This window comes from Quercus suber, unplaced genomic scaffold (genome assembly GCF_002906115.3).
Source record: "Quercus suber isolate HL8 unplaced genomic scaffold, Cork oak 2.0 scaffold_96, whole genome shotgun sequence".
Taxonomy (NCBI): domain Eukaryota; kingdom Viridiplantae; phylum Streptophyta; class Magnoliopsida; order Fagales; family Fagaceae; genus Quercus; species Quercus suber.
This window is the reverse complement of record NW_027069561.1, coordinates 1,086,081-1,096,916: the sequence shown is the minus strand read 5'-3', so window position 1 is coordinate 1,096,916 and position 10,836 is coordinate 1,086,081. Positions and strand designations below refer to the sequence as shown.

Genomic DNA, 10,836 nt, shown 5'->3' with positions numbered 1-10,836 from the left:
CATCAATTACTTGAATACTTTCCGATAAATAGTTGAGATTTTAAGAACTTCATACTAGGTCCATTGTCAAAATTCTAATTAGTTATAAGAAATTTAATATATATATATATATATAGCTTAAAAAGTACTTTTTTTTTTCCTCTCAAGGAAAAGAATTTTAAAAACAAAAATTGCTTATAAAAAATTTAGAAATAATTATATAGGAAAAATATATACCATCAAGTCCATGCCGAGAGGCTCGGAGCCAGGTTCGGTTAATCTTTTTTCCACTAATATTAGACAGAGAGAGAAAAAGAAAGAGCAAGAAAACTGTGAGAGAAACAGAGGGAAAGTAAGGGAAAGAGCTAAGAAAATTTCTCTTCTCTCTCTCTTCACTTTGCACAAATCTCTCTCTCTTCACAGATCAACTCATCAAAACCCTAGTCTCTCATTCCTCCATTTCCCTGTGAATTCAGCTAAAATAATTTTTTTTTCTTAAATTTAACACCACAAACAAAAAAATTTCAAATTTTTGATAATTTCTATGTAAATTATTGAATTGAAGTTGTTTTTGGAAGTTTTAAGGCCTTTGAGTTAATGGGTATGATTTGAAATCTGAGTTTGTGATCAAAATATTTTCTGGGTTGGTGTGTGATAAAGAAAGCAATGGCAACAGAGCAAGTATTGCCTTTCTCTGTAGCTTCAATGGTGGAAGATGTTCTTCAAAAACATAGTACCAGATCAAGCGATATGGGATTGGCATCAAGGAAGGCTGAGGAAACTTGTATGATCAAATCATTTCTTGAATTTTATTTGCACTTCAATGTTTAAATTTTTTTTTTCTCTATAAAAATTGATTGAATTTTGGATTTATTGGTTTCTTTGATAAAGCAGAGGAAGCATTTCTTGTAAATTGTTTTATACAGGTTATGGCTTTAGCATATATTTTATGACAGTGAAAATTTTGTAAAGTATAAGGTTGATTTGATGTACATTTTATAGTGGTAATGAATTATGTGAGGGGATAATCATGTGATTACAATCTTATGTAAATTTTATAAATTTACACACAAAAATATGTCTTAATTATGATATGATTTTTCATTGTCCAATAATCTCATTTTTTGTATCATCTTTCTCATTGCAATAATTTTTTTTTTCTTTTCAATTCTCATTCCCAAGAAGTTTTGGAACTTTATCATGGATGAATGCTTGACATTTTTGTTGCATGGAATTATAGCGATGAAGTTAGAATTAGAATAGGAGGTCCCAGCTCAAATCCTTAAATTTTGAAGAGCTTATTACTCAATTGCTTTATGCTCCAATGAAATTTCGAAAGGATTCTAGATAGGATAGAGCTGAAATCAACAAAATGAATTCTGCAGTAAAATCAAGATTTTGCTATCTAGTCCTCTTAAGGCTCTAACCTTCTTTATATTGGTGTTGGTTGGTGAAAATGTGGTTTCTCTTAGCTTGAGATGTGATTAATAAGAAAAGAAATTTAAGGTTGCTGCATTATTGTGTAGCCTTGAGAAGATATGAAGCAGCCGGATGGCTCAGAAGGGCGGTTGGAGTGGGTGTGGGTAAGGAATTGCCTGCCGAGCCTTCTGAAGAAGAATTCAGGCTTGGGTTGAGAAGTGGAAAAATCCTATGCTATGTTCTTAACAAGGTTCAGCCTGGAGCTGTGTCAAAGGTATGATTCAGCAAGGTTTTCATTTTCTTTTCAGCTTTTCACATGTCTGTTCATACATATTTTAGTTGGTTTTGATGATGTTTATTGACTAATTTAGGTGGTTGAGGGTCCTTGTGATTCTCTTGTTATTCCTGATGGGGCAGCTCTATCTGCATTCCAGTACTTTGAAAATGTCAGAAATTTCCTTGTAGCTGTGGAAGAATTGGGGCTTCCAACTTTTGAAGCCTCTGATTTGGAACAGGTGTGTGATGTTGTTAACATGAATAGGAAAATCTATATAATGGGCTTCATCCTCAGATTCTACAGCCCTCTTGCCTTTAGTTAACTTAGTCAAAAAAGAAAGAAGAAAAAAGAAAAAAGGAAAAGCTGTATAATGCCATTTCAAACTTGCCTGTCCTTCTCTCTTTTTTGGATGTAACTTGGGGGAAAAAGTGTTTATTTTGGGTTGATGATGAACCAATATGGCACATAATTACTTTGAGAGAGTTGTCAGTCTGATGTTACATTGTTTTAATCTCCTGACTGTACAGGGAGGAAAATCTGCTAGGATTGTGAACTGTGTTCTAGCAATCAAATCATATAGTGAATGGAAAGAAGGAGGTGGGAATGGATCATGGAAACCTGGTGCAAATTTGAAAGCACCTATCTGTGTGAAATCCTTTGTACGAAAAAATTCAGAACCATTCATGAATTCTTTTTCAAGGGCCTCATCATTGAATGAGAAGTCTCTACAGAGACTGTCTAGTGATCTATCTTCACACAATGATATCGGCCATGACCTCAATGAAGCAGTTAGTGAGCTTTGAATTTCTGTTCTTTTTATATTAATTTTTACTTTTCATAGTAGCATGACATCAAAAGTTTTTATATGTGTTCTTATGTGCAGGGTTCCTCTCGTTCCTTAAATATGCTAGTCCGTGAAGTTCTCTCCAATAAGAAGCAAGAAGAAATTCCAGTTGTGAGTGTACTGGTGCTTTCTTTGTTTTGAATTGTCCTGTTATAAATAGATTTTGAGGAGATTGCTTACAATTCTGCAAAGTATGCACTAAGCAGGAATTTGCAGAAGTTATAAAAATTACCGACTCCAACCATGGATACATTTTAGAGAATATATTGCCCCAGTTAGATGACACTAACCATTTGAGATTCGTCCACAAACTAAGTTTATGTGTAAAATCCAACCATAGTTTGTGTTGGGTCTCACAATATTTGCCTACATGTCCATTCTTTTAGTCTTCTTGTCTGGTCTAAGCATTCTTTGTAATAACTCATAACTAGTTATATGTATTTTTGTAATTGTTACTAGAGTAACAACTGACTCTTGAGCCTGTCACAGATTGTAGAATCTATGCTTAATAAAGTCATGGAGGAGTTCAACCGTCGCTTGGAAAGCCAAAATGAACAGGTAAATGTTGGCTTTTTATTGATATTCCACCTCATACACTTGGTGTTTGCCTAGCATAGTTCCTTGCTGCCTTTGACTATGATTTATGTGAAGGGTCAGGATCCTAATTTCTGCTGATGCTAGTACAGAAATCATGTTCTTCCTATAGAAAACTCTTTTTCTGTTTCTTTCTTTCTTTTTTTTTTTTTTTTAATTGTCGGTGATATTAATGTTTCTGGTAATATGACAGATGAAAACAACTGCGAAAGATATGGCAGTATCTGGCCCTGATGATTCTCTATCCAAAACTTCTTCTGATGATATAAAGGTATTTACACACGACATAGAAAGTTTAAAATGCAAGTGATAAATTTTTCACACTCAAAATATATCGTTTTGACAAGCAAGTTGATTTCTTTGTTGTATCGGCACATATGAGTGACCTATTCTCTCAATATGATTAAGGCGGAAGAAAAATCTGGCATGCAATATAAAGAGGAGGAAAGTTATGATCGGAAGTATGATCTTGATGAGGGATCAAAAAGCCTGCTTTTGAAACAGAATATGTTTGTTGAACAACAACAAAGAGATATTCTGGTAAGTTGCAGTAGTATCAAACTTGCTGGCTGGAAAGCTGTTAATCTGCATGCAATTAGTGACTTTGCTTTCTAAATCCTGTAGGAGCTGAAACATATTCTTCATAGTACAAAAACAGGAATGCAATTTTTGCAGGCAAAGTACCAGGAGGAATTCAACAATCTAGGTATATTATAAATCAAAACTTGCATTGTTTTATAAAGTTCTTGAAGGAGGAATGATATACTAGCTTCCCTTGATAGGTAAGCACCTGCACGGTCTGGCTCATGCTGCTTCTGGATACCAGAGAGTTCTTGAAGAAAACCGCAAGCTATACAATCAAGTGCAGGACCTGAAAGGTGACATTCCAGTTGGTTTAAAGTTTAACTTAATGACTTCAGTCATTAACACTTGATTAAATTTCTCAACAAGATTTAATGGACATACATCTATTATGTTTGATTAGGAAATATTAGGGTATACTGCCGAGTGAGGCCTTTCCTGCCTGGCCAACCAAACCGTTTGAGTTCTGTGGATCACATAGAGGAAGGAAATATTTCAATTATTGCCCCTTTAAAATATAGCAGAGAGGGGAAGAAATCATTCACTTTCAACAAAGTATTTGGTCCCTCAGCAACCCAAGGTATGTTTTTGCAGGGTAGGTATTTTGAACAAAGAATTATTTTGTCAAGTTTCCTTACAGCTGCTATCATTTTTTGTAGAGGAGGTATTTTCAGACACCCAACCTCTGATTCGGTCTGTTCTTGATGGTTACAATGTTTGTATATTTGCTTACGGACAAACAGGATCAGGGAAAACTTATACTATGGTAAGAGATTCACCACATCCTCATCATATTTGATAATTTCTTTCACTATAAGGCTTTGATTTATGTTTTCCAAAGAACATTTATCATTTCTATTAGTTTTATTAATTTGTCTTATCTATCAAACCAGAGTGGACCCAGAGAGCTTACAGAGGAAGGTCAAGGTGTAAATTATAGAGCATTGGGTGATCTATTTCTCCTCTCAGAACAGAGGAAAGACACCATTTGCTATGATATTTCTGTACAGATGCTTGAAATTTACAATGAACAAGTTAAGGATCTCCTTGTGTCAGATGGTGTCAACAAAAGATATCCTTCGCAACACTAGTTTATGTCTTTATTTTAATGTGCATTTGACAACTTTTTTTTTCTTTTAGCTTTTTAACATATTTTCTTATATTCAACTGTTTAAAGCCTCACCATTTGAGTTATAACTATACTTTAACTAACTTTTAGCAAATAAGCTTTCAGTATAAAAAAATCTTTCTTGCTTATCAAAAAGAAAAAAAAAAAATCTTTCAGCAAAAAGCTTTATCCAAACAGATTGTATGCCTTGTTCAATGCACCTCTTACTCCTTTATGTGTCCTTAACTCCAAAGTACATTAGAAATTCGTAACAGTTCTCAAAACGGAATCAATGTACCTGAAGCAAACCTTGTACCAGTATCAACAACATCTGATGTTATAAATTTGATGAACCTTGGGCAAAAGAATCGTTCAGTGGGTGCTACAGCCATGAATGATCGGAGTAGTCGTTCCCACAGGTGTAGTTAATTTTGTCTTATAAGTTTTAGAATAGAGCAATTTTTCTTTTTAAAAATTTCCATTTAGTTATTGTTTCTTACATGAATGAAGGATGATAATATCATATCTGTTTTTCCATCATCTCCTGATTTTGAGAACATTGATTATAGTCTTGCCACATGCGAAAATGGATACTAACTTCTGCATGGTATCTATTTCCAGCTGCCTTACAGTTCATGTTCAAGGAAGAGACTTGACATCTGGTTCTATTCTCCGTGGTTGTATGCATCTAGTTGACCTGGCAGGAAGTGAAAGGGTTGACAAATCAGAGGTGACCGGAGATAGATTAAAGGAGGCACAACATATCAACAAATCTCTATCTGCCTTGGGAGATGTGATCTACTCTCTTGCACAAAAGAGTTCACATGTTCCTTATAGGAACAGCAAACTTACGCAACTGCTCCAAGATTCACTTGGTGAGGTTCTCAATGTCCTCTTGCCTATAGAGACATCCTCTTCCATATTGTTAATTTATTGGTTTTTGTATCTATTAGGAGGGCAAGCAAAGACTCTCATGTTTGTTCACATTAGTCCGGAGCCTGAAGCTCTTGGAGAAACAATTAGTACACTCAAATTTGCTGAAAGGGTTTCCACCGTTGAGCTTGGTGCTGCACGGGTCAACAAAGATACTACAGAAGTGAAAGAACTTAAAGAACAGGTTTTTACTCTTCATTTTTCTGTTTGTTTTGCTTGATGAATTTGGGAAAATTCCTTAACTTCTCTGCTCCCAGTCTCAAACATGTTAGGTCTATAGTAATTGTTAATTTTATTTCAGATGGCTTATCTTTAGGCTGCCCATTTGTTTTTATTTTTATTTTTATTTCTGCATTATAAATTAAGAAGTTGACACATATGCCTTTTGTTCTTTGATAATTGTGTTGAAAAATAAATGTGTCTTGTTTATTCTCTTTTTAGATTGCTAGCCTTAAAGCCGCATTATTAAAGAAGGAGGGAGACACAGAGAGTATTCGAAGCTCTCAATCTAGCCCAGAAAGATCAAAAATGAAGTCATGTGGATCTTCTCCTTCCCATCCTAGTTGGAGAAATTTTGGAGACTTCTCAGCGGGTCGTAGGCAAGCAATGGACGATGTGGGTAACATAGAGGTATGAACCAAATGTCATAACTGGTTGATAGGCCATGATTTCATGTTAGCTACGTAAATTGATTTTGTCTGAGCACTATGGATTCATCTCAGGAATGCCATGTATACCAAAGTGTGGATTGAAGTCATCATTTTTTGTCATTCTTACTGTTACATTTTTCTGTCTTCAGTGATATATTTTATAATCTTTTGGCATTGTAAAATGTGATAATTAATGAAGCATAGAGATAATGAAAAGTTTAAAGGATAGACCAATCGGCTTAGATCCTATGATTGCTTCATCCTTCATCAAAGTTTCATTTTGGGTTTGAATCTTTGACCAGCTATTTGGTGGGATTCACTCTACTAGGACTTTATTTGAACTTCAATTTGCCTTCCTATCAGTTTTAGAAAGTTGTTATTGAGATCTGGCAGCATTTTTAGAGGGAATTGTTCTATTTTATATTTGATACCATTTGAGGCAAAATTAAGTCTTCTCCAAATAGAAAAGGAATATTAAATCGCATGGAAATAAGGAGTTATTTTAGACTATAGTCATCACCATAAGATTATAAGAAAAGGTTTAAACAGCATTATTTGTTGAAATGTCCTGGTGATTAAGTGCATCAGTGAAATAAATTAATCTTAAATTTGATGAAAAAGCTGAAAATTGACTCATTTCTACAATGATTGAACTAAACTGTGGTGCCTAAAAATCTAACGATTACATTTATTTAATACCTTTATAAAATGCAGTTCATGGTCATATTTGCAGGCTCGGAGTAAATCCAAACTAAAACCAAAAAGACGTAGCCTAGATTTTCACGACATGTTGATGAGTTCACCTCCCTGGCCACTTGTTGGCAGTCCTACACTAATTGGAAAAGAGGATGACAAGGATTTTGTTTCTGGCGAATGGGTTGATAAGATCATGGTGAACAAGCATGACAGTGCAAGTGGAGATGAAACTCTGGTGAGACATTGGGAAGTAGACAACAGATTGTCTTCTGAGATGTTTGGTGAGAGTTATATCCGAGCACCTTCAAAAATATACCCAGAACAAGCTCTCAATAAACTAACAGCCAACAAAAAGGACATCCAGGACTATGATGTGCCTAGCGGTCGGTATGAAGTGACCACTGATGATTCTGATGAGCTTGAGGTTGCAACTAGTGATTCATCAGAGCCAGACATGCATTGGCAACAGAATCTTCCTAAACTTACCAATATTTCCAATGGCTTGAAGTCAAAACCAAAGAAAACAAATCCCAAGCCAGCAATGATACAAGAATCAAGGTAACCTGTCTTAAATGCTTATATTTTACTATGTCCTTCTTTAAGCAGAATTCTGAATTTTCTTTGTGCTGCAATGTGGAGTGAAATAATGCTTCCCTCTCCACATACTAGAAAACTTGCATTGGTTACACTTAGGCTTGCCATTTTACATGTTTCTAATAGAATGTTTTGAATTATGTGCTTGTAACCAGGAGTTTAATTCCATCACTGATTCCTACACCATCTCGGATCAAACCACCCAATGGGGTTAGTCAAGCTTTGCAAAAACCTGGAAGGCTGGCTGTTCCAACTGACAGAAAGAGGAAAACTGGGAATGCTAAGTGAGAATATTGTTATGGGGTTTTGATGAAGTTGCTCTATGATTTTTTTTTCTTCTTATTTGTGTATTCATTATGTAGTTGTGTATAGAGAGAGAGAAGAGGTTTTCTATATTGAGTGGCAATAAATCCAGTTGCCTGCATTTCTCCAATAGTGATCATGAGTTGTATAAGTCCCTCCTAGCCAGTTTTAATGTGTCTATAGGGGTGCTGATATTGAGTTTTTTTTTTCTTCTAAAACAAGTGTTTTTTCCTACTGAGAAAAAAAAAAGGAATGAAAAAGATGCAAAATGAAAGAAAAACAGTTGATTTACATAATATTTTGTATTTTTCTTTTGCTTCTCTCCTTTCATCGGCAAAGTTAGCAAACTTTGTGTACAGTTCATGCAATGGGAAGAATTGAAGGGATTCAACATGAGTATCAGCCAATAAAGACTTAAACAAACTAGGCACCAAAGGCAAGTTGAAAGGTTTCTCATGACATTAATGAAATTATTCAATGCACTCAGTACAATACATCAATACACCCTCCTATTATATAAGGATAGGTTTACTTGTGGATTCCCATATGAAACCTGCTATAATGTCAGAGGCATAGTATATCTAAAGTACAAAATAATTTTAAATGACAAACATCTGTACCTTTCTTTTTGGGAGAAAGGCGGGGGGAGGGATATCCACGAGTCAAAATCTTTTAATTTTTCTTGTCTCACTTTGTACTCCACTAATAAAAACTTGCCAAAGTTGATTGGTGGTGGTGGTAGGGAGGTGTTGGGTTTTTTATTTTATTTTAGGTAGTTAAAATAAGAAAAGTCATAATGGGAGAATTTAATTAATTAAGTGAAGATGTAGCAAATTTTTATTAATGAAGTATAGAATGGAACAAAAAGCATGGGACATGAGATTTGGGCTCAAACATCCATATCATTCAAATAAGAATCATCTTTTTTAAAATTGCAACAAAAATTTCACAACAAAAGACAAGCTCCATTATGTCCTATGTAGAATGGCAAGAACCCCCAAATTGAACCTATAATTTTAAGTATATCTGGCATCACAACATAATTAAAAATTACTTTAAAAAACCAATAAAATCAAATAAACTTTCCAGCCAGAGTTAAATATATGCATATATGTAAAAGTATACCCCAACGGCAACAAAGCAAATATTATTTCCTTCGCATATTGGATAAGTAGTATATTATATCACCTTCTTCTATTCTATGCCTAGCTCAAGTAGCTGCATTGATTGCTGGAAAATATATTAATAGGGCAACATATTTGGTGGAAAAAAAATACCAAACTGTATTTCTTTTCTAGTCTTGCATTTATAGGTTAATGCAAGCAAATCCACACACACAAATAAAGAAGAATGGTGCTTAAGAAATCTCACTTCTGAAAATTTAAATAAGGCAAATAAATTTTTCGTCATTCAATCTCAACTTGTAAATGGGAAAATACGATGAATTCACCTTTTCGTGTTTGAACGTAAGGATTTAAATCAAGAGATTTGATGAATAATTGCTAGTATAAAGTACTTTTTTTTTTAATAGGGGCTAGTATAAATTACTTTATATGAATAAATTTAATAATACAAGATAATTTGAGTTGTTGGGATTTTGTTGTAATAAAAAAATATTTATGATGTAATGGATTCAAAATGACATTTTAAATCTAATTAGTAATCATTTCAAATCCATCTATAGTAAAACTCCAATCCACCCATTATAAAAATTGCACTCTTTTTTTTCTTTTTCTTTTTTTCAAGTCATCTATGTATATATTAAAAACCAAAACTCATAGAAAATCCAATTAGATTTTAATTAAATTCTCAATTTTACTCCACTCATCTTATTTAATTTTTAATTTTTGTGCTAAGTGAATTATTGAGTGTAAAATTGAAGAATTTAAATTCAATTAGATTTTAAATTAGATTTCAATTGGAGTCCAATTTTGTACTACATGTCCATTTAATCTTTTAATTTTTGTGGCAAGTGAATTATTGGGCGTAAAAATTGAAGAATCTAAATTCAATTAAATTTTAAATTTCATATATATATATATATATATATATATATATATATATTGTGAGGGTAGGTAAACTGAGTACATTTTTTGGTTATGGGCCACGCTTGGGGATGAGTAGGTACCTGAGGATGGTTAAAGGGTCCATGCAAACCTAAGCCAGAAGGCCGAGGAGAAAAGAGGAAATTGACGAAGCATTAAAGCCACATCGGGAGTGCTTTAGGAAGTCAACCATTTTGGAAAGATGAGCTTCAAGGGAAGTAGCATAGCCGTAACAACAATGGAAGGAGGAAATATCTAGGAAGGAGATTGCTACCACCATATTAAATGCATTGCACCAATTGATCTGGCCGCATTTATGAAGAAATGACACCTGAACAATGTCATCCCAACTCACAACCCTTCTTATTACCTCCAAAATGACCTTGATGGGACAAGCATCCAAGATATTTCCCAGAAATTGAACAGGTGGAAGGCTGAGATGTATGGAGAATGGACTATATAAGGAAATGGCTTTCATAAAAAAGGGGAAGGAAATTTGAGAGAAGAAAAGGAACAGAGAGAAGAACACCTTGTAACTAATGAAACTTGATCAAATATAAGAACATTACATCCTTGGACTAAACCAATGAGTGATATTTTGGACCATTTTGTATGTTAAATCCTATTGTCTTGAACCCAATCTACTTAAGGACTGCACTTACTTACTTTAGTAACTTGCTTGTAAGATCCAATCTCTAACAAATTTATTGTTTTGGACTTGTTAGGCTAGCTTCCACTGTTCTTGGTGGGCCTAGGTTCCATAGCTAGTCCTTACATACATATATCTATATATATATATATATATATATATA

The 10,836-nt window shown here is 34.0% G+C and overlaps 1 protein-coding gene across 1 annotated transcript; it reads left to right on the top strand.

The window, feature by feature from the left end:
* Positions 1-299: 299 nt before the first annotated feature.
* LOC112024323 (kinesin-like protein KIN-14G) lies at positions 300-8,275 on the top strand. Its single transcript, XM_024056961.2, has 19 exons — positions 300-763; positions 1,506-1,672; positions 1,770-1,913; positions 2,203-2,463; positions 2,559-2,630; positions 3,009-3,077; positions 3,307-3,384; positions 3,522-3,653; positions 3,738-3,819; positions 3,896-3,991; positions 4,099-4,275; positions 4,355-4,461; positions 4,589-4,767; positions 5,061-5,222; positions 5,425-5,678; positions 5,757-5,920; positions 6,178-6,366; positions 7,120-7,640; positions 7,832-8,275. Exons 1-19 carry the CDS (start codon positions 646-648, stop codon positions 7,962-7,964), a joined length of 3,105 nt encoding a protein of 1,034 aa, XP_023912729.2. The 5' UTR covers positions 300-645; the 3' UTR covers positions 7,965-8,275.
* The last annotated feature ends 2,561 nt before the right edge of the window (positions 8,276-10,836 follow it).